Source organism: Lactuca virosa, chromosome 3, assembly GCF_052849685.1.
Source record: "Lactuca virosa cultivar CGN04683 chromosome 3, Lactuca_virosa_CGN04683_v6, whole genome shotgun sequence".
Taxonomy (NCBI): Eukaryota; Viridiplantae; Streptophyta; class Magnoliopsida; order Asterales; family Asteraceae; genus Lactuca; species Lactuca virosa.
Genome location: NC_136428.1, coordinates 103,108,458 through 103,132,791, shown reverse-complemented (window position 1 = coordinate 103,132,791; position 24,334 = coordinate 103,108,458). Strand labels below are relative to the sequence as shown.

Below are 24,334 nucleotides of genomic sequence, written 5' to 3'. Positions count from 1 at the left end.
GACAATGACCGACATAAATTTATTTGTTGCGAGGTACGAGGGAATATCTTCATGGTAAGTCGGCATGCTCTATACCCTTGTCCGCTCCAATCCGATAAACTACTACAAGATGGAAAGTAGTTTATTGTCCATAACAAAATATCTTTCATCGTGAAGAATGTGTTTGTCGTTGCGTCTTTAATACGTACGCCTGAGTGCCACAAAAGCTTAAGCTCTTCCACTAACGGCCTAAGGAAAACATCTATGTCCTTTCCAGGTGCTTTGGGGCCGGAAATCAACAATGCCGACATGAATGATGACTCTTTCATACAAATCCATTATGGCAGATTGTATGTGGTGAGTACGACCGCCATGTACTATGTGGATTACACATGTTACCAAACGGATTAAATCCATCAGCTCCTAGTCCTAGGCGTACGTTGCGAGGTTCACTCGAGAATTCAGGGTAATCTACGTAAAATTTTTGCCAAGACTCTCCATCAACGGGATGACGCATCACATTGTCTTCTGATATCCCGGTACTATGCCATATCATATTTTTGGAAGTATACCTTGAACAATAACGTCGTAGTCTAGGGGTCACTGGTAAGTATCGTAACACCTTATGAGCCACCTTCTTACCCTTGGTGTTTTTATCAATCCACCGACTCTCTTTACAAACGGGACAAATCTGCAATGACTTGTGTTCCTTCCAGAAGAGAAAACAATCGTTTGTACGCACATCTATTGACTCGTACCCGAAGCCTATCTTCTTCAGTTTCTTTTTGGCTAGACAATATGAACAGGGAACCTTGTTTTCTTGTGGAAATGTTGAATGCAACAACTCAAGGAGTTGACCAAATGAACTATCAGTCCATTTGTTGTTGACCTTGATATGCATCACGCTTTGCTAAAAAAATCAAGGAAAGAAAACGTATAACCAGGATATAACTTGGTTTTGACTTCCTGTAACAACTGTTTATCCTGGTTATACATTTTCTTTCATCGAGGTTGGTATCATTTTCTCTCGACTCCCACATAACATCGTCGATAACATCAGACATCTCGTTACTTGTCGCTACGACATCTACAACCAGAGGAATTAAAGGTTCACCATGATATGTCCATGTTTTGTATGACCGACTGAAACCATATATACGAACATGACATCTCATTGCTTTCGGATCCATAAAGTAACAATTATCACATTGCTCACACGTGTTGGGTGCAAAGTTATCCATGTATGACTTTTTTTGTAGACCCACTTGCATGTGGTGTATTAGCCTTATGACTTATGAGATAGAGAGTGACAGAGAGACATGTAAACACCTCTATATAAGGTGGATTTATTCCACTTGTAGAGGTGTGCTTGAGAGATGTAAAATTGAGTGTGTAAGTGTGTGTTATTTATGTAGATTTAGATCTAGATCCCTTTTTGTAACACCATACATAATCGAATGCATCTCTTAAACACCGAAATCACTGTGTTCATTGTGTGTTCTTTAATTCTGCATGCCAAACCAAAACTCAAAAATTCACATTAATTGGTATCAGAGCGGGTCTTCAAGGTCGACATGATTTTTTGAAAAACGATTCTCGGTTTGGCAAAATTTGTCACAATTGGAGCATTTTTGGTGAGTCTCTCTCTATGATCTCTTTTAATCTCAATGATTCGTGCGTTGCGTTCTTGATTTTTGATCGTTTTGACTCGTTGGATCAATTTTTTTTGAAAAACCGATTTGTTGTGATCCAATAAATTTTTTGTTGATCAAAGTCCGATCCAATCTCATATTTGTTCGTTTGATTTGATTTTCAAATTGCAATCATTCGTTTGAATCAAAATTTGACCCAAAAACATTTTAAATCCATTACTGTCATTCGTTTGTTTTGAGCCCAATTATATGGATATTCCTGTTCATCGATCTTATTTGGGGCCCAAAGTGCGTTTTAATCTGATATCACTTCATTGAGCCCAAATCAAGAATACTTATTGTTCATCAATTATGATCCACATATGTTTTTGTGATAATAATCCTTTGTTCTGATTCTTAAATCTGTTGAGATATCTTTATCATGCGCTTAAAAGAGTTGTACATTCATGAGTTGTATGTTCTTGACTCTTGTTGTGTTCTTGTTTCCAATGTTTCGATTTCATCAATTTTATCATTCTCAATAATTGATTGATGCTTGTTTTGATCAGTAAAATAGTATTCTGAATCGATTTTGTGTCATGTGTTCGATCTTCAAAACGATCTTATTCAAATCTTACTCTAGAAATCGACAGTTGATTTTTGATTTCTATGAAATTGGGCAAGAACACTTGAAATCGATGAAGAACAGTTGAAGAACAGAAGTTTTGGTTTTGATCTGAAATTGTTTTAAACATTATGGATTTCGTGTTTGTCGATTTTGGATGTTTGACTTTCGAAAGTCAAAGAATGTTTAAGAATGAACAGCGATTATTTTAATTTCGTTCTTGATTGAGGATTGAAAAGCAAATTGTTGGACTGGGATGAGTCGATGTTCATTGATTTGGATTTGGAGTTGATTGTTTTTGAAATTGACTGGAAAGATGAGTTTCACATTGAGAACGAAGGATGAATTATGGATGGTTTGGATGTCAATTGATCTAAGTCAAAAAGCGAATTTGTTGTTGATTAACGAATAGTCGATGGTTGTTGACTAAGGCAAAGAATTGGGTTGGGGAAATAACGAATCGAAGGATTTGGTGATACCCGGACTAACGAAAGTTTGTAATTTTCGACATTTCAAGGAAAAGTTTCGTTAAAATGGTGTTGTGGATTTCGTGATTGAAATTAACGAAGTGAAGATGAAGTTTCGTTATCTGCATTTAATTTCGTTAGATTGGGGAAGAAAACAATCATTTTCGATTTTGGTCCCTGCATTTTTAACGAAGTGGCACAAATGGTCAAATTTCGACATTTGGGGTAATTTTCGATAGTTTGGAAGAAAGGAGGAAGAATTTTCGAAAAACAGTCCCTGAAATTTCGACAGTTTGGCACAACATAACCAACTTCAACATTTAGGGTGATTTTTGACATTTTGGGACAACAAAAAGCAGAAATTTCGAAATCAGTCATTGAAGTTTCGAAAGTTGGACAGTTTTTGCCTAATTTCGAAAATGGACTGATTTTGCTGAGAAATTGAAGAATATGCATTTCAGGCCCCTGCAGTTAATGCGAATTGACGCTTTCTACCCAGTTTCGAAAAATGGGGAGAGTTTCTCATTTTTGGCTGTTTTGGGCGCACCGGGTCACTGCAGAATTTTGAAATTGACAATTTCTACCCATTTTTGAGAAATTTTGTCAAAAGCGATGCGTGAACGAAGCTAAAAATTGAAGTTTTTTGGATTTTCCGGATTGAAGCAAAAAGTTTATGCCACATGTTAAGGGGGAGTTTTGACACGAAAAATTCCGAATAGAGCATGTTCTCTTTCCTTGATGGTTTTATAATCAAATTTCGATTATAAAAAGGGGGAGAAATTTATATGGAAATTCGAAGTTGAATTTTTCATATTACGCGAACTTGAAGACTAAAGTGACCTTGAATTTTTGAAGTTTATGAAATGATGCGATTGGAGATTCGAAAGTGATTTTGGTTCGAGATGGGTTTGGATTTATTGAAGATTTTCGGGGTGTGTCTTTATGCTCAACTTTAGGGTGATTATTTGGAGTTTGAGAAGCTCGTGATCATTCGTTGATGCTCGGTTTGTATGGTCTCACATTCTAGAACCCAAATTGAAGATTCATGGAAGAATTGAAGATTTGAAGTTCATCTCAACATGTGTCACGCTTGAGGCTCGTTCGCGTAGTTCCTCGAGTTTGGAAGATTTGAAGCGATTCATTCATTCCTAACTTTGAGGGGGAGAATGTTGGGTGCAAAGTTATCCATGTATGACTTTGTAAATAGGTTGGCTTTTGTAGACCCACTTGCATGTGGTGTATTAGCCTTATGACTTATGAGATAGAGAGTGAGAGAGAGACATGTAAACACCTCTATATAAGGTGAGTTTATTCCACTTGTAGAGGTGTGCTTGAGAGATGTAAAATTGAGTGTGTAAGTGTGTGTTATTTATGTAGATTTAGATCTAGATCCCTTTTTGTAACACCATACATAATCGAATGCATCTCTTAAACACCGAAATCACCGTGTTCATTGTGTGTTCTTTAATTCCGCATGCCAAACCAAAACTCATAAATTCACATCAACACGGACATCTGGTTTCACCTTTAAAATATAGGTGTGATATGGATCTCTTGAAAAAAAAGTCGAGTCCTAGTGGAAACTCGGGAGATTAACGATGTGGATTAGTAGTCCAACTTTTATCAATAGACATAATGCAACTGAAACATAGTTTAGTGTTTAAGGTTTACTCTATGGGAAATAAAAATCAAAAAGAGTACTCATAAAGTCGATGATTCAAAAAGTACTCCCAACACGGGAACACATGAACAAACACTACAAGGAACGATACCTATACCGACGACTTTTTATATCCCTATACCGACAACATGTCGTCGGCACAGGCTATACCGATGACTTGTCGTCCGTACAAATTCGTCGGAATAGATCCGTTGGTAAAAGTCAAAAAAGTCGTCGTGATAGGTGTCGTCTATACAGATTCAGCAATGCAGACAGCTTGTATTCTAGAAAAGGGTCGTCGGAACTGATTTTCGAGGGGAAAAAAGTTTTGATATAAATCTATACCGACAACTAATCGTCGGTAAAGGTTAGTTATACCGATTATAAGTCGTCCGGAAAGGTTCCTAACGGTTTGAATGGCTAAAACCTATACCGACGACATGTCGTCGGTATAGGTGTTTTGTTTTTATATATTTTTCACGTATTTTTTATATTTACCAAACCTGTTTTTAAAACAAGCCCAATATATTTACCAAACTTGTTTTTTAGACATGGAATCATTTGAGATGCTCTGCATCTCCTGTTGTTTGGTTCTCCTTGGATCTTGACTTTTCTAACTTGTCTGAACAAGTAAAGAGACATATATTACAAAAAGACCAAAATACCCTCGTTCCATATACACTCAAGAAACATGAAGGATTCGTGTTACACCTTCAACTGCACCCAAATTGTTGATTTTAGAGGATATGGCCTCAGGCATGGGTGCATCAGGATCTTTGCTTCTGCGAATTTCCAAATATGCACTTCTTTGTGATACCCCTTTTTGCCCTTGGTTCAAATTCTGTCTTGAGGTTCTTTTTCCTCTTACCACAGATGATGGTGATCTACCATTACAAAAAACTTCGATAAATAAATTTTATAAAGACAAAAATTAATGAAAATGTCATATATCATTATATCCTTCTCACATGTCAGTTGATTCCTTAGTTTGCTTGAAGCTACCCGATGACTTAAGTTTCTTAGATGCTCTGGACAAGAGAAATGAAAAGATTAAGACTTAAGAGCATGTGAAATCCTTGAATGTATGTTATAAACTACAAATAAAATTAGTATTTATTTTATTACAAGTTGAAATATCATGAGTATAGTGACTTACCCTTCTTTAGGGTGTGGACTATATGTCATGAGCTTCCTCTGTAAAGGGGGTGGAGTGAAACATCATCAGAAATCAATTGTAGTGTATTGTAGAATGGAATCAGGGAAGGAATGGAATGTAATTGAATGGTTCATTCCATTCCTTCCAACCAAACAAAACCTAAGCATAAACACAAGGAATCATACCTCTGCAAGTTTGTGCCCACTCTTTACAAGTTTCCACCTTTCCTTATCCAAACATAGCACTTCAATATCTCCATCATCATATAATACCTTCAACATGATCCGAGTGTTAGATATGCACATCAAACCATATCAATAAGTCAACTATTTTGACCATCGAGTAACAAGGCAAATGTGACAAATTAACTCAAAAACAAGGAATCTCATCTCACCACATGTTATTTTCATGATCATAAGACTTCACCAAGCCCTCATAAAACCTGTAATTTATACTTTCATGCATCAATAACAATTCTTGTAGGAAAAAAATATCACATTTTCATGAATCTTTGTATAAAATTTTGAAAAGAAACTTACACTTCGTCCATAGGTCACCAAACTTTGATGCGTCTGCCAATCAAGTCTTTGGTTATAAATTCGGTTGCATCCGTGGTGCACTAAGAAGAGAGAAAAACAAAAAATATTTATATATAATTAAACTTTAACTTATACCATACCACTGTTCTCTCATACAACCAATTATTTGTCAGATTTTCAATCAAGGCAACAATTCAGGCCTATTTACTAAAATTGGTTATATTTTAAGAATAATCACAAAAATGACCAACATATGATGACATTTAAATAATACACCATCTTTTTGACAAATAGCACAAAATAACACCTATTTTGCAATCGGTTAGTTCGAATTGCAACATTCTTTATGAAGGGTCCCTACTTATTTTATTGTGAAACTATTTATACTTGCAAAAGAATGACGCAATTTCGTAATTTATTTACAGGTTTTTATTAATAAAAAGGTAAATTTGCAATTGATCCATTGAGAAATAGTTGTGCTATTAGTAAAAAAGGGATGACAATTTATGAAATTTCACATCATATGGTGATCATTTTTGTCATTATCCCAATATTATATATCCAAAGGGCAAAATAGGTAACAGACTTAGTTAAAAAAAGGTCAGACAAGCCAAACAAGTCAAAATTTGACAAAGTATATTCAAATGCATACAACCTCCTAAATAGTTATTATTAATAAGATTAGATAGCTATTTTGATCATATGTAATCATGTCTAAGTTTCAAAAAATTTAAAAGGGAACAGTGGATTGCACCTGGATTGGATCATAGATATGAGAGATTCTAGAAGCTTGAAAACATCAGAAGGATTCAAGAAAGCTATCGAGATTGAAATATTATGCAAACATAAACAATCATGTAAATAAATCTTGTAAAATTTAACCAGCATCCGACACTTTAATTATCAAATAAATACTTAACCTTTTCATCTTGTCTAAATAAGCAGTCAAGAAGAAGGGACCACCAAAAGGCTTTTGGCCTGAGTGATGGTCTCAAATGAGAGGTCATGGTTCAAGTCTCTTAGGAGACATAGGTGGTATTTAGGAGTAGGTTTAGATATTTAGCCGTTTCAAAAAAAAGGGATTGATCATCTGCATCAAGTGTTGTTTAAGAAGTACGTGAATCGAGTCTTTTTTGTTTTCTCTTTGGGTGCCATATCATCATTTGTTATACAATTATACAAAAATTCATCACAAGATTCATACAACCTATACCACAATTTCATACGATTACCAAACAACTTATACCACTTTCACACAATCAATTTCAAACAATTATACAAATAATCATACTAGGCATACAAGATATCACAATTTTATAAGATTATCCAACCAAAATAAAATAACATAAAAAATACCAGTTATATGGCTGTGGTAACGGGATTTCTCTGGGTTGGCTTCAATGGTGGTCCTCTGGTGGTGGCTGGTGGTCACCGGAAAACAACAACAGCACATCAGTAAAAAAAACAAATCAAAGCATCCTTACCTGCTCTGTGGGCAGTGGCCACCGGATTTTGGGGGTGTTCAACGGTGGTCCTTCGGTGGTGGCTTATGGTCACAGGAAAAGAGAAATAAGTAGAAAAAAAACTCAAAAGTCAAAAATCAAACATCTTACCTGATGTCGACGGTCAGAGAGAGGTTGGAAGGAGAGTGAGGTCGGCGGTGGTCCTCTAGTGAGACCCTAACCGGAAAACAAGGAAAAAAGGTGGAATATTAAATACCCAAATCAAAATAAAACCTCAATAAGAGGAGAAAATCGAACTTATGGTCAAGATTTTACCTATACCGGTGGTCGAAGGTGAAGGAGGTGGCCGGAATTCTGGTCTGAAGATGGCATTTCGAGAGAGAAGTGTAAGATTACGGTGGCTGCAAATGAGGGAGACAAACCCGCCGTATTGGGGTTAAAACCTTATACAGACGACAAGTTGTCGGTATAGGGACTAAATATTACGACGTCGTATTGTTTTCTCACAAGTAAAAAAATAATGACTGACGACCTGTCGTCAGGAAAAGTTACAGGAAAACTATATCGTTGTTAGTTACTGGAACACGAATTATAAGAACATTGGAAATTAAAATTTCCTTTACCTATACCCGCGACTTGTAGTCGGCATACGTTTCAGAAAACCCGGAAAAAATATTCCGTTCCCGCCTACCCTGTTCAGACTCGGCATATTGTTCAAGATCAATGAATTTTGGTCAACTTGGTATCTACGACATGTCGTTTGAATAGGTAGAGTTCTACCGACGACATGTGTCGTCTGTATAAATGTCGTCGGCGCACAGGTGGTGTTTGTTGTAGTGAAATAATCAGAAATGGGTCAATTACATGTCGAACGGATAGGGTTCATTTGACGCAGATCGACATTGTACCGTAATAGCGGCGATGCTTTTGGCGACGACAACCCCATTAGCGGCCACATGTAACGTTCAATGACATGTCGCCGTTAATGGGGGCGGTCGCCGCTAAAGGCGTCGCTGCTAATACCCAACTTTCTTGTATTGTTGTGGCATATTGGGTTGATGAGTTCAAAAAGAACTCCTATAAGTGAAATTAAATCAATCTCCTAACTTGAGTTTAGAACAATGGGTGATGTCTTATTCCTGTTAAACTTGAATGTGATGTTAAAATTAACTCAAATGGGAATGGATAATCATGCTCGTTCCAGTGGCGCTATTAATCCGATAGGTAAAAAGAAGGCTGCAACTGAACGTTCGTTCGATTTTTGCCACGAAAAAAAAAACCACAGTCGGTGGGTGAGGGCGGTGGCGGTGGAGTTTTAAAGTACTTTTGGCAAACTGAACTGATTAATCATTGGTATCTGTTGTGCAGGAAATCAAGACATTGATTACCGGGAGTGCAGATATTGAGAGCGGAGCACAACTTTTCACTTTCAATTTCTATTCCCCTGCTAGAGCTATGGATTTTTCTTTTGGTGATAAGCTTGCTGTAATCACCACTGACCCTTTTATGGGTTTAACTTTTATCCACGTACAACGCATTGCCGGTGACCCTGTGAGTAGAGAAAGGAACTTTAATGCATTGGTAATTGGTTTGTGTTATAGAGTGATAATTTGTGTAATACTGTATTTCAGAGGTTGGTGAATCTGTAGTAGTACTTAAGGGTCTTCAAGGAAGGATCAATATAGCTGTTTGGGGACCTCTGAAGAAGACCATCATTATTCCTTAGTGATGGTGAAGATGTTGTGGTTCGAATTTGGGGTACAGAGATACTTATGTTTTCATCTATAAGCACTTCCGAAGGTGAGGCTTTTCTGATTCTCTTGGATTAACTGGTTTTAAGATCAGATCTTTCTTTAGGGATGCGTGTGGGTATGGCAGGAAAGTGGTAAGAAAGTTTTAAGAACATAATCCTGCTATTCCCCTCATGTACTTCTGTTTTCATTTATAATCATTTTCTTTTAATTTGTGATTTCGTTGTATTAACTAGTTCTTACGATCGGATCTTTCTTTAGTGTTGTTGTGTCTTCCTTTTTGATATTTTAGGTAAATGGTTTACAGTATCTAATCTATGTCAAGTTTCATGCAGTATTGAAGGAGTATTAAACAAGGATAAGTGAACGGAGGTGGATTTATACTTTATAGTAATGTCTGTTATCCTGAGTCGGCAAACACTTTTTCCTATCCTTTTTCGACAGGAAAATGCTAAGCTCCTAAGATACTTTGGGGTGATCAATAAAAACCTTGAGTTCAGCAAACTAATTCACACTCGTTTTATAGTGTCTAATCAAGATACTATACAGGAGAATCATGCTCTGATCGATCTTTACTCAAAAAGTGAAGCACTGGGATCTGCAGGCGCTCTAACGTTAGGGCATTTCCAAAATGGGTCTGCTTTTGAAGTTCTTAGATTGTTTAAATCAATGGTTTCGGATCATGATGAGTCTTGCCCACCTAACGACTACATATCTGGATTAGTGCTTTCGTCTTGTTTAAATGTTAGGTTCCTTTTATTAGGCAGGCAGTGTCACGGGTACCTTTTGAAATCTGGATTAGTGTTCAATCATTACGTGAAAACTGCGCTTGTACGCTTGTATTCCCTGTTGTCGGATGTCATTGGGGCTATGGAGGTTTTACTTTATTGTAACCCTGGATTGCAATCGGACACCTGCAGTTATAATCTGATCTTGATCGGACTTGTCGAGAAAGGTTACTTGGATGAGGCGTTGATTATGTTAAGGAGAATGTTGGCTGAAGAAGATATGTTGTGGAACAAAGCTACTTATATTGGTGTTTTTGGTCTTTGTGCTCTCCTTAAAGATTTAAACTTGGGGAGGCAAGTTCACAACAAGCTGTTAAAGAGCTATCATTTTGAGCCCGATGAGTCTGTATGCAGCACAATGATGAGTATGTATGTAAAATGTGGAGAGATTTTAAGTGCAAGAAAAGTCTTTAACAGGTTTGAACCTCGAAACAATGTGGTTATATGGACAGCAATGTTGGCTGCTTACTTGGAACATGGGTGTTTCGAAGAGTCGTTCAAATTGTTTGCAGTAATGCGACATAAGGATGTTGTCCCAAACGAATCTACATTTTCTGTTGTACTCACTGTTAGTGCAGAGTTATTCTCTAGGAGATGCGGAAGTATGTTACATGCACTTACAGAGAAGACTGGGTTCAAGGTTCATAAGAATGTCGAGGATGCCTTGATTAACATGTACTCAAGGACTGGCGACATTAAAGCTGCTGAAAAGGTGTTTTTAGGTATGACTAATTATCGTGATGTTACAACGTGGAACACGATGATAAATGGATACTGCTATCATGGCCTTGGTAACGAGTCATTGGCTTTGTTTCAAGAAATGTTGAGATCGGGGGAAGATCCTAATGATGTGACTTTTTTCGGTGTTCTGAGTGCATGTGGGCATGCGGGGCATGTGGAACAAGGGTTCTACTATTTGTACGAGTTAATGAAACAGAAGGGTGTCAAACCTGGTTTAGACCACTATATGTGTATCATTAACATGCTAATCAAGGCAGGGCAACTGAATGAAGCTTTAAGTTTCATCGTATCAACGCCAAGCAAGTGGGATGTCTTTGCTTGGACTGCCTTGCTCAATGCTTGTCGTGCTCATGATCTAGGCATCCGAGTTGCAGGGTTGATCCCTGATGATGTGGCGACCAAGGTGAGTGAAGTGATGGATATAAAAAAAGAAAAGCGTGGGGTGAGCTGGTTGGAAATCGAGGATAAAACATATGCATTTGCATCGGTGAAAAAGGGAGATCCAAGATTTATCGAGTATGATGTACTAATGAAGATTATTTTTGCTACCATTAGATCTTTTTCTAAAAATCCTGATATTGATGTTGTGGATGAAATGAAGGGAGATATCTATGGTTATCTCAGTGAGGAGATTGCAGTATCTTATGCCCTAATGAACACACATGTCAAGGCACCGATATGTGTCATAAAGAAGTCAGGGAAGATCGATGGTGGTTGCCACACTCTTATGAAACTACTCTCGGAGGTCACAGTTAGGTCGATTACGGTGAGAGATGCCTACCATTTCCATCACTTCAAGGGTGGAAGATGCTCCTGTGCAGATTTTTGGTGATCATATCAGGGAGGACATGGATATGAATATGTTACAAAATAATAATGTGAGTATTCATAGATCTATGTGTTCTATGTTAGAGATTTGTGTGCTTGTCATATCTGAGACCTTTTTGTTCATGTTTTTGTTTTTCAGGTCTAGAAATATTCAAAGAAAAAGCAGATCCAAGAAACCTTTGGTGGGTATAGATTGTTAATTTACTAATTTTTACAGATGAAACTCTTTGTCACTTAAAATAAGCTTATTTTGTTTAATTTTTCTTTGTTACTTTTTGGATCTTTAAATGTTAATTGGTACTTAAATAAAGTAATGTACTCATAATACTTCAAAGAAAAATAAATATTTTGTTTGAAGTTGTTGTTCATATTTGTTTTGAGATCTTAATGTTTTGGTTGTTTATTATTCATGCATTACATAATAAAACAAAAGGCCTTTAAAAATATACAAGTATTAATAATATGTTTTCTTAAATTAAAGTTTTTTAAAAAACAAAATATTTATGTTTGTGGTTTAAAAATATCGAGATGTGAAACATATGTGGTTGGACTACTGATGAAGTTGTCATTAGATCTGTGCTTTTGATTGTATATCTATAACAGTGCTGTTGAAATCGCTTAAATGTTTTTTGTTATCATAATATAATGTGTATATGATATAATCTCAAGAGGCTCATACAGGGGTGTTGATATTTGGATGAGTTATTGGTAGGAGAAATCAAATATCATTTTATATTTTTTTAATAGGTGTGAGTCTCTCGTATACCACACTAATTTATTAAAGATAAAAGTTTAATATAAAATTGTAATCAATATAGGACAACATATGTCGTATGGTAAGTTTATCATATATTTATATAAACTTATTAAGTTTACACAAATACAAACGAAATGATTAATCAGTAGGTAATTAAATATATACTAATAAAACAAATTATTGAGATATTGTAAATAATGTTTATGAATTAGAAATTTTCAAAGACTTGTTTGAATACAATATTAGATGTCGTATTGTTAAGTTTACTATCTTTGTCTAAAATTAATATTTTTAATCCATCTTTGTTTTGAACTCTCGACAATGCAACATACAACTGCTCATGAGTGAACATTGGTTGTCTAAAAACAAACTCACTTTCGATAATGAATGTCCTTGAATCTTGTTTATTGTCATCGCAAAACATACAACTAGTGGAAATTGTCTTCTTTGAAATGTAAAAGGAATCCTTTTATCTGAAGGCGTCAAATACATTCTCGGAATAAATGTACGTTTCCTATATTACTTTTGGATATTATCTCTACTTTTTATAACACGATTATCCAATACTATAACTCTTAGCCTCATTCCATTACACAAACCGCAACCCGGATCAATATTCCTAAGTAACATAAATGGAACATTGACTTTTAATACCAACTTATGAATTGGCAAACCTGATGGTTTAAGACCATTTAAAACATCAAGCGGGTATAAACTTTCATCAAAGTTATCGTGAACATAATCTGAATGACAAATACTATTTGAACTTAAGCATTCTTTTTCAGCTCCCGAAAATAGTGATAACCAACGATCGTTTATTTCTTGGACGACTTCATTTTTTGGTGCAAGAATTGTTGTAACACCCAGTTTCGAATCGTTTCCTAATTCGGGGTTGTGAACCGAAGAGCAGTCATCATAAAGCTTTGGGCCTTGGGGAAAGGGAGATTTAGACCCCTTTGGATGTGGATAATGTGGATTAGGAGATCCGAGAGTTTGGTTTGTGCTTTGGAGCCCAAGGGTATAACTGTAAAGTGATAGTTTGGGCCTTTTATGAATTTTGGATTTAAGTTCGGAAAGTTTTAAAGCAAAGGAGAGTTGATAGGATTGCAGAGCTTCTCATTACCTTTCTGTATATAAGGATCGTCGAAATCGAACCTAAAACGAAGAAGTCATGGCCTTCGTAAGTTAGGAGGTTTCTGGGCTAAGCCTAGTACGTTAGGCGTACAGGGTGTACGTCGGGCGTACTAGCTCGAATGGATTGCGCATGGCCTTGGAGTACGTTGGGCGTACCAGTGATACGCATGGCGTACTCCAGTTAGGTGCTAACCTTAATTTAGGGTCTTGGACCCTATTTAAAGGCCTTAACTTATGTGGAAACCCTAGTATCTTCAACCTCCATCCCTTAACCCTAAATTCAAAAACCTAGCCTCTCTTGTGTGAATTTCAAGCCTTGGTGTGGTTTTTGATGGACTTTGGAGAATAGGAGATATTGTAAGAAGCATTGGCTTGGAGCTTGAGGATCCAAGCTCTAATCATCTCCATCAACTTCCTAGAGGTATAAAGTTTCTAACTTGATGACTCTATGTGTTAGATCTACTCTAGGGCTTGCTTTGGGTGTAATATGGTCCCTAGAGTCATTCTTGTGAGTATGGGATACTCCAGGAGCTTAGAATGTTAGATCTTAGCATTTCTGAGGTTGTTGGTCTATAAAAATGTCATCTTGATGGGTTTTGATGAATCATGGTAAAGTTGGTGGTCATATTATGGATATTGATGGACAAAAACGGGTTTTGGGTCCCATTACGACATGCAAATGAGTAAAGTTGCCAACTCTATAGTTTAAGACCTTATCTAGAGGTTGGATCTGAGTTTGGACGTTTGGTCTTAAGCATTAAGTGCTTAATGAGAGTTTTGGCCCTCTGATGAGTATGTTAGGCGTACGTATGCGTACACTCAGCGTAATGCAAAGATTTCATGTCTGTAAGCTTTGGCGGGTTGTACCTTGTGCAGCATCAGGCAGTACGCGGGGCGTACTCCTGGAAAGTTGATTTTGGGCCTTTTGGGCCTCGAGTCTTTTGGGGTTTGGGCCATGGGTTGCTGGATCAGATATGGGAAGGGTAAAATGGTCGTTTACCCATTGGTAGGATAGGATATGGTTTAGACATTGGATTTTGGGAAAATGTCTTATTTATTAACCAGGGGTAATTTTGTTGTGTTCAGTGTGAGGATCTTTGTTGCAGCAGTGTGTGTGTTCAGTTATCTCGGATTGAGGTGAGTCTCCTCCCAGTGTTTGACGGGTCGAATGCACCAATGTCGGCTCATAGATTACATACAACTATATCACTATACAAGTTAGAAAAAATGTGCAAACCATAAGTACGGTATGCCACCTACGGTGTACACACTGCTAATGCACATTTTGTTTATTATCAGCTTGTACACCGTCATACCGCACCTACGGTTTGCATATTTTTTTTAGTTTTTTTTCAATATATATATATATATATATATATATATATATATATATATATATATATATATATATATATATAGAACCAATACTAATATATTTCATAGTGAATGACATTAAGCAAAAAAAAGTTACGAGAAATACTTGGTTGTCTTGCGGAGCCACCATTAAGAGCGTTTATCTAGCTTCAAACACTAAAAAATTACCTAAATTGAAATTTACAACTTTATATATTCTAGGTTACTAGGCCCTTAAACATTAGATGGACTCTGGAATAGTAGTCAATTGGCCACAAACCGTAATTCATTTAATCCGGTTATGACGAAACCGTATGTTTCCTTAATTATCTACTGTTTTGTTGGCTATTTTTGACTAAAGGCTAACTTTTGGCTATTAAGTGAAAAATAATTAGGTAATTTGGCTAGTTTTGTCATTTTCTCCAATATTTTTATCTTTCACTAAAACTCGACCATTTTCATTCTAATTATACCTCGCGTTTCTTATCTCCCTATATTTATCTCTCTTGATTTCATTAACTTGTAAATTTCATTCTCTGCGTTCTTTTGTATTTATTCCCACATATATCTCTAAAACTTTAAAACAACACAAGTTGTTTGTGAAGAAATCGAAATGCTCTTTCGGCCATGCAAGGTTAGAGTATGTTGGACATGTGGTGAGAAATGAAGGGGTATCAGCGGATAAAAGGAAGATTGATAGCATGTTTAGTTGAATTCATTGCTGTCAAGGGGTTAAGAGGCTTTTTGGGTTTAATGAGCTATTACCGAAAATTTTGAAAGGGGTATGGGGTTATTAGCAGCAAGCCACTCACCAATTTGATGAATTGAATAAAGATAGCTTCACCTCGAATTATACTCTCCTTTATTAGTCATTTTCTTTTTTTCTTCTTTTTTTTTTGGCTTCTTTATATACTTCGTGCGCACAAACCTTTTTTCCCATCCTCACTACTCATGAAAAAAAATTCTTATAATGATTTTGTTTTACCCTAACCTAACTTGTTTGGAGAAAATTGGTCTTATTATTGCACTGAGTTGATTATAATCTTCATATAATAAATTTATTCACGATCTTGATTTGGCCCCATAGACTATTTACACTCATTTCGCAATGCCTCCACATTTCGATGTGCACCCCTACAAAATAAGTGTACTAGTCGAAATCAGGTAATTTTTGGTTGACTTAACAAACAAACAAACAAACAAACAAAAAAAAAAAAAAAACTTGAGAATACTTTTTTGAATTTTCTCCAAGTTTAAAATATTACAAGAAATGTTTATAAAATGATACATCAATTTACAAGAATACAAATTTGAATTAATACAAGAGTCAACAACTTGAGATCTTTAAGAGATCTTTTTGCTGAAATGAGAAAAACATATTTGAATCGGCACAAAAATAGTTATTTTTGCAAATTTTATCCAAGTTAAAAGTATTACAACAAATGTTTATAAAGTAATATAACAATATGCAAGAATACAAATTTGAATTTGCACAAGAGTCATCAACTTGACATATGAGATCTTGAAGAGATCTTTTGGCTGAAAATGAGAAAACAAACTTAAATTGGCACAAAAACCACTCAACCACCATACTATAAGAACTCTTTTGAACAATTCAAAAGCAAACACACTATTCATACTACCAAAAGTCCAAAATACAAAAAGAAAAATCATAAATTGTGAAAATAATGCCAAATACAAAATAGTTCTTTCTACATTTACACAACCACCATACCCTAATCACAAAACAAATAGTCTATTAAAGACCGAGAGGTTACATGTAAATAGTCTTGCCCGTCACCTGTCACCGTCACCTCCATTGAATGACAGAGAGACTGCTTCCACAGAAGACTTTCGTGTCCGCCAAACAAGGGTGAATAAAAAAATGGTTCTTCCTACATTTGTATTTTCATAATTTGTCCAAAACTTACAACAATGACATAAAAAACCAAGTACAATGATTAGAAAAGTCCCTAACTTGGTTCAAAGAATCAATCAATCTATCAATTATATCAATATCAATATACCCAAATATTATATATCACAAAGATCTATCCCATGGTAAAACCCCAGTGGAAACATCAACCAAATTCCCCAAAACAAAATCCCTTAAACCCGTATCCCAAACCTCACAAAATTGCAATCTCCAATCAACCGGTTCAATTGCTTCTGTACCCAAACCCGGTGCTCGATCTCTCGACCCTTCATTATGATTTTCCCTCCAATCCGTCACATAAGTAGCAACTCTTCTATAAAACTTTGCCCTAAAAACCTCCCACACTTGATACTTATAATGATTAATCACTGCAACTCTTTGATCCACATCCACGAACGTAAACCCTTTCCTCAAATGAAAATGGTGGACCACATTCATTAGGGTAAAGTCAAGTGCATCGGGTCGGATTATGGATTTGTGTCTTTCTGGGCTTTGTAATCTGCAGGTGTACCCTACTGTGACTCCTTTTTTAGGTCGTGAAGTTAACCCAGATGGCCCAAAGCTATGGCAAGATGTTCTGATTTCTCCGATTGAAGAAGATGAAGTGAAATTAGAAACTAGGGTTAGGAGAGAACCTTGAGATGGGGTTATGGTGGAGGTTAAACGTGGGAAGTGATAGAATTCGTCTATATCCATGAAAGAAACCCAGTTGCAGGCTGTTCTTGCTCGCATAGCACAATGAGAGAATCCAGCTTCTTGAGTTTTGATCCATGGCCAGATATGTCGGGTGATGTTGTGGCCCTCGAGGTTAAGATTCTTGACGACGTCTTTGATTTTGTCATCACTGTTGTTGTCGTAGATGAACCATTTTTGTACACCGAGCCATGAATGGTAGGTTACCCATTCACGAATTGAATCAGCTTGATTCCATAGCATTGTGCAGACGCAAAGATCGTGTTTTTTCATGGTTGTGGTTGGTTTTGAAGTTGAGATTTTGGCGACAGAAGGGAGAAAAATCCGGTGGGAACGGCCATGGATTCTGGGCATTCGGAAACTGACGGTCGCGCGTATGCCTAGAGCTTTCTCCGGGTGCATGAGGATGCTTCTTGGTAACATACACCGGACGACTTCTTGAGCTGCCGTTAAAGCTCTGGTTGTGAGCATGAATTTGTCACCGGTTTTCCAATCGCCTAATCCGAAATGACAACTGAATTGTTTCGGGTCGGATTCCTTATCCTGTCGATGGCTGATCCCTTTCACGAACACGACGGCGGTGTTTCCGTCCAACACCGCCTCATACGCTAGATTCTCCCATGAATTTACAGGTTTATCTTCTGTTGTATCGATCATCAGACCATGTTGTTGTAGTGTGATTAGAGATGAGAAGTTCACCGGAGGGAGCGGGCAACGAACGAGAAAACGATTATCGTTGTACTCCTCCACCGACAATGGATTTCTACCCTTTCTAACACCGTTATCGAGATCCGAATCGGAATCGGAGTTGTTACTTTTGTAAATACATTTCAATCTATTTCCGATTTCAGTTCCGGTATCTGTACTTTTTGAGACTAACAGTAGAACATGATCAGGAAACGAAACCCTATCTTCTATTTTAAACTGAGGTAACTCGTTAAACTTGGAGAAAACTGAAACGGGGTCCATTTGAAAGGCGGATAAAGAGGATAATCTGGAGTGTGCTATGACGTGATGAAACGCCGACGTGTGTCGCCGGAAAAGGAGATAGAAGAAAACAAAGAAACCGAAACAGTAAAGGAGAGATCTTACAGGAGGAAAATGGCGGAGAGGTGAGAAGTTTGTGGGTTTCAGAAACCGCTTCCGCTTCCGCCGTTGCTCCGGCGAGTCCATAACCATTTCCTTCTGTACGTAGTTCTGATTAAGTACTGGTGTAATGAAAGGGTTCAGATAAGTCTAGATCTGGCGATGGAGAATGGGACTATTCTTGGTTTTATGGATGGGGTTATTCCTTTGCTCCGCCGGCTATTGTCGGAAACGGTGTTAAGGGCGGCGGTGGACGCGGTTGTGCGGTGGGGATGTCCGCGTTGGATACGGTGGGTTTTAAGGAGTTATGAAAGAATGGGTGAAGCCGTGAAGGAATGTTTTAAGAAATTGGTATGACTGGTGAGTGGTGACCACGCTTACCACTTCAAACTAATATACATTTGGTTAATAAAATAAATATTTAATCGCAAATATGATAGTATTTAAAAAAAAATAAGTTTATTTAATATTGAGTAACAATTGCAAATTTGGTCCTTCACTTTTCTCCTTTTGTGGAACTGGTCCAACCTAACGTGTATAAGATGTTCAAGACAATAATTTGTTTGTGGATTTTATTCTTTTCAAACTTGATTTTATATGAAATTGTTTATATCAAAACTGAAATAACTAATTTATAGTTAAATAATTATTTTTTGATTTTTTTGATTTAATTTCTTTTTTTATCATTATTGTTTAAGATCGCACAAATCCCTACTCCTCTCTCTCTCTACATCATCCGTAAACATCACCACCGTCCAATTCATCTTCTCATGATAAGAGATTTCCCTTCAAATGTCACAACTGTGGAAGAAGAGGACATGGCAAAGCATTGTCGATCTCGTAAAGAGGAAGGCAATGTGGTGGCAGCTGAGAACCATGAAGCAAGCTGGGAAACCGAAGCCCTAATGGCCCAAGTTGTGAATAGTGATATGACCCAAGGAGTTGAAGTCCAACTCGGAAAAATGAGTCCAACTCATGTGCAGCCACATTTTGCCCTAGTCGAATCAACTGGGAGTTAAATGAACACATTGGATGATTGGATTGTAGACTCTGGCTGTACAAATCATATGACAGGCGATAAAAGTTGACTCCTAAATCCAGTGACATATGGTGGAAATCAAGTAGTGATGATTGCGTACAACTCATGACACAAAATCGCTCACATTGGAGATGTTACGTTTCCCACCAGTTCTGGTCAAGAGGTAAAACTTGTGACATCCTCAATTTCACAGCCAAAAAAGACCGATTTATTTATGTTTATTTTGAAATCATGGTATCCTTAACAGAATAATATTGCGAAATTTGTTTCCAAAAACATGATAAGGATATTATCAAAACATTTCCGAAGAAACGTATTTTATTTATATTAAAAACATTGGGACGTCATTGTCGATACAGTACATAAGCATAAACGAAATAATACAGGCCTTACACTAGTGTATCTAAACTACTGCCTATAGGCATCCATAAATCTCTCATCATATCATCACACGTGTGCCCTTGTGTCATTACCTATAATATAAGAAACTGAGGTGTCGTTTGTTTTTTCGAAGCGAAAATGTCTAAAGTCTGCAGACCACCTCTACAATCCTCTATAACAGAAGAGAGGGACCAAACGGATGCATCATGTAATAAAAAGTTTGTTTGTTTTTTAACCTCTACAGACTGCTGCAATAATTTAAAGTAAGGTGTGAAGAGGTTTGAAGCAGAGGGTCAAGTGTTGCGCCACACAGCACACGCGCAGCAGTTTTTAAGTCGGAAGTCTTCTGAAAAACAAACAGCTACAAAGGGCCAAGTGTTATGCGTGTGTTGTGCGGCGCAATAATAAGTGGTTAGAAAAGGTTTTTTAGAAAAAAAACAAACCCCGCCTAAGTGGGTCAGACTTGGGGGCCCGGTGAGCGCATAGGATTTTCAACCCACAATAATTAAATCTTTATTTATTATTATCAAATCATCAACCCGATTACCCCTTCCCTCTATCCTCACTCTCTATCCCTAACATCTAATTTCAAGGGATCTATCATAAGGATCATCTTCGGGATAGACAATAACGCTTAGGGGAGTCCATAACAATATATGTCAGTAAGGCAACCATGAGGGGATGGAGTACGCCTGGTGATCACTAAGTTCAAAAACACCTACATGTTGTGAACATGATAGCGTTCCACTGGACTATCTAGAATAGTCCACGGTCGTTATCTATAATCCACTAGACAATTGGATCATCTTTAAAGTCAAGGCATCTAATCATTTGTATCATCTTTCATCTTTCATCATCTATATCACCTTTCATCTCTCATCATCTATATCACCTTTCATCTCTCATCATTTATGTCATCTTATATCTACCCATCTTTTACCCAACATATTTATAGGTAATAAAATACATATACAATTTAAAATCAAGTAAAACATGTATAAATTGTTCATCTAGCATAGATATCAGGAACACAGACAATAAGCACATATAGCATGTACTTATCTTAAATACTTTATATCTATGTGTAAGATGAAAGTAATTATGCACTCACATGATAAATGGGTGACTGGTGATTTGGGCAGAGCTTCGTCTAACACCTCAGATATTCCTTGACGTGACCTAAGTATAATTACTACAGAGTTTTAGTTTAATGATCATGGAGACTAAGAATAGTATATATCCTCCTTAATCTCAATGTCTACATCAAGATCTATCAAGTAAGGATCAGTCAGGCAGGACAGTTGGGAGGCAGGATCATTTCGGCATAATAGTTTTTCTGAAATCCAACAACCAAGCCAACATGACCATTCTAGACACCTCTCCCGTAAGTAGATCAATCAGTATAATGACATGGAATTACTGATAAATCTTATTTATAAGTTCATAATAACGACTTATGACTATAAATATAAGTTACACTGAAAAGACTAGAGTGTAGCTTAACTTACAGAGGTTCTTCCTGACAGAAGTTAGGAAATTGAACTGGTAGAGCTTTTAGTCGCTATCTACTACTTTTTCAGGGATCGCAGGGATTCGCCGAAGGCTAAAACTAAGGGAAATGAGCTAAAATCGAGAGAATTTAGAGAGAGGGGATGATGGGGGAGTAAGGAAACTAATGATCAGTTGAAGCCTATTTATAGCACAATTGCGCGTCGCGCACACCTGAGTCGTTGTTCCTCCCGTTTTTCTGTCACGTGTGGCAAATATGGTGGTCCACGCCCCACCTTCTAGAAGGTGCGCGCCGTGCAACCCACTCGCTCATGGCGCTACTCGGAAAAGTTTAGAAAATCGTATCTTCTTCATACGAGCTCCGTTGTCGATGTTCTTTATATCCCCGGAAAGCTCTCGACCCGATCTACAACTTTCCTTTAGACTCCGTCGGGAAATTTGGACTTTATGTTTAAAGTTATATTTTTAATAGGCTTAGACTGTTAAAGTTTATTAAAAATTTATAACTATCTCATCTGACGTCCGATCTCGATTGTCTTTATATCAATGGAATACTAACAACGAGATCTTCAAATCTCGTTTAGATTGATTTGGCTAACAATCTACCGATCTAAAATTTGATATCAGTGCGCATATTGTTGCGCCGAATTTTAGAAAAATCATAACTTCCTCTATTGAACTCAGATTTAGACGGTACCTATACGCACGAATTCACTTTTACGATATCTACGACTTTTGTTTAGATTACTAAGGCTAATAATCGTCCTAACTCTGATTTGTTATTTACGATATCGTAGTAGTGCCGGTTTGAACGTGAAACTTCAACGGGTCATAACACATCCGTTATAAGTCCATTTTAAGCACTCCTTATACCTCCAAAATCCTTATTGCGGCTACTCCATCTCACTCATAGGCTATTCGTCCTAATATTTAATCTATTTAGACGTGAATTTTATCCCTATTTTATTACGTAGCTATAAACACACAATATATACATATATATATAGATACAAATACAACATAATAATCAAATAACCCTCTTTTATTAACCTCAAAAGATTACAATTATTGACCATAATCACTTCATCATCTTTATTAATATCTAGTGAGAAACTCAGGCATTACAAAGCTAGACAATGTGTTTCATGTACCTAGTGTGGGGAAGAATCCCTTTTCATCAGTCCAACTACAAAGAAAAAGAACCTACAGGATTAGTGCATACTGACGTATTTAGACGAGTGAGGTGCTCGTCTATTAGAGGTATGAGATTTACGATCACTTTTATCGATGAATTTTAATGGTTTCTATGGGTAGCATTCGTGAAGGAGAAAAGTAAAGCATTGGTGAAGTTTAAAGCCTTCCAAATTAAGGCTGAGAAATTAACTGAAGGTAGATTAAAGTGCTCAAGACTGACAATGGTGGTGAGTACTTGTCTCAGAATTCGCGAAGCACCTTGATGAATGCAAAGTCATAAGACAACTGATATGTGCCAACACACCACAACAAAGTGGAGTTGTAACACCTGGTTCTTGGTACGTATTCTTTTATCAAATCTTTAAATGTATAGCATTTTGGGTCTTGGACTCGGCGAGTTGAAGGACCAACTCGCCGAGTAGAAGCGGGATGGGACGCGGGGTTTAAGTGATGTACTCGGCGAGTCGGGTCCCCGGACTCGGCGAGTAGACCCTGTTTGGACAAAAACCCTAATCCAGGGGTGTGCACCCTATTTAAACACCTTAACTCGGCCTCCTTTGTCCCATTTACTCCCAGAAGACCCCCATAGCAAACCCTAGCCGTTATTGAAGAGTTTTAAGGCATTTAGAGTGATCTTGGTGATTTTGTGGTTCAAGGAAGAAGGAAAAGCTTGAAGGATCAAGAGGAGGCTAGAGGGGTTCAGTTGTGAGCATCATTTGCAGTCTTCAGAAGGTATAAAGTCTATACCTTGCTCTTTCATTTGTTAGATCCCTCTTTGGGAAGATTTAGGGCTTTTATGAGCCATTTTGGTAGCCAACCATGTTTGCAAACGTGGTTGGGGGTTTGAGCTTCTGAATGACATCATTCAAAGAGTCACTAGGCAGATTTGGGTTGCTTTTGCACCCATGAAAGGTTCCATGTGCCATATGAGCTTGTTTTATGTCCTTTTGAGCTCAAAGTCCCATGCAAGCACGTAAAGGTTGTAACTTTACGTGTTAGATCGATTGTAGAAGCTTTGATCTATCTTTTGATCAAAGGATGTACATCAAAAAGCAAAGATTTAGGGTATGGACGTGACCAACTCGGCGAGTCTAAGGGTTTTGCCCTTTTCTGTTGAGGGTCAAAAGAACCCAATTGAGTGTGGAAAGGTTTTAAGGGGGTCCCAGGGAGTGACCCAACGTTCTGGACTAAGCCATTGTGCTGGAAGTTCATGGGACTCGGCGAGTGCATGAACGGACTCGGCGAGTCCAAGGCAATCTCCTTAGAACTCGGCGAGTTGTTAATCAACTCGACGAGTTGTTCATCAACTCGGCGAGTCGGATGAGTTTTCATGGGGCGTTCGAATGAGAGAAGAACTCGCCGAGTTGACGGCCCAACTCGACGAGTAGGGTCACGGATGAGGACGAGTAGAGAGTGAGGGACTCGGCGAGTTGACGGCCCAACTCGGTGAGTCGGGTCAACTGGAAGTTGACTTTGACTTTGACTTTGACTTGACTTGATTGGGGGTAAATGGTCATTTTACCCTAAGTATAGAGATCAGTTTCTAACTGAGTGTTTATGGGGTTTGTAGCCGGAGGATTTCCGGAGCAGCAGCGGACGGAGGTTTCCCGCACAGATTATCAGC

At 37.4% G+C, this 24,334-nt stretch overlaps 2 protein-coding genes and 1 pseudogene across 4 annotated transcripts; 1 reads left to right on the top strand and 2 right to left on the bottom strand.

The window, feature by feature from the left end:
• Positions 1–4,868: 4,868 nt before the first annotated feature.
• LOC145166323 (uncharacterized) lies at positions 4,869–7,967 on the bottom strand. 3 transcript variants are annotated; one of them, XM_079085275.1, is made up of 10 exons: positions 7,836–7,967; positions 7,671–7,736; positions 7,414–7,603; positions 6,058–6,137; positions 5,913–5,960; positions 5,704–5,790; positions 5,519–5,556; positions 5,331–5,390; positions 5,074–5,246; positions 4,869–4,984 (listed from the first exon to the last, which is right to left on the bottom strand). In XM_079085275.1, exons 7-10 carry the CDS (start codon positions 5,545–5,547, stop codon positions 4,920–4,922), a joined length of 327 nt encoding a protein of 108 aa, XP_078941401.1. In that variant the 5' UTR covers positions 5,548–5,556; positions 5,704–5,790; positions 5,913–5,960; positions 6,058–6,137; positions 7,414–7,603; positions 7,671–7,736; positions 7,836–7,967; the 3' UTR covers positions 4,869–4,919. The 3 variants fall into 3 exon arrangements, 2 of the variants coding, with proteins under 2 accessions (XP_078941401.1, XP_078941403.1); XM_079085277.1 differs by having other exon boundaries at positions 7,414–7,478; XR_013740486.1 differs by having other exon boundaries at positions 4,869–5,246.
• A 1,697-nt stretch (positions 7,968–9,664) lies between these two features.
• On the top strand, positions 9,665–11,639 carry LOC145163892 (pentatricopeptide repeat-containing protein At5g39680 pseudogene; annotated as a pseudogene).
• A 4,889-nt stretch (positions 11,640–16,528) lies between these two features.
• Positions 16,529–18,970, bottom strand: LOC145166322 (glycosyltransferase family 92 protein RCOM_0530710-like). The gene has a single exon (XM_079085274.1). The coding sequence runs from the start codon at positions 18,678–18,680 to the stop codon at positions 16,914–16,916; it is 1,767 nt and encodes a 588-aa protein (XP_078941400.1). The 5' UTR covers positions 18,681–18,970; the 3' UTR covers positions 16,529–16,913.
• Positions 18,971–24,334: the final 5,364 nt, after the last annotated feature.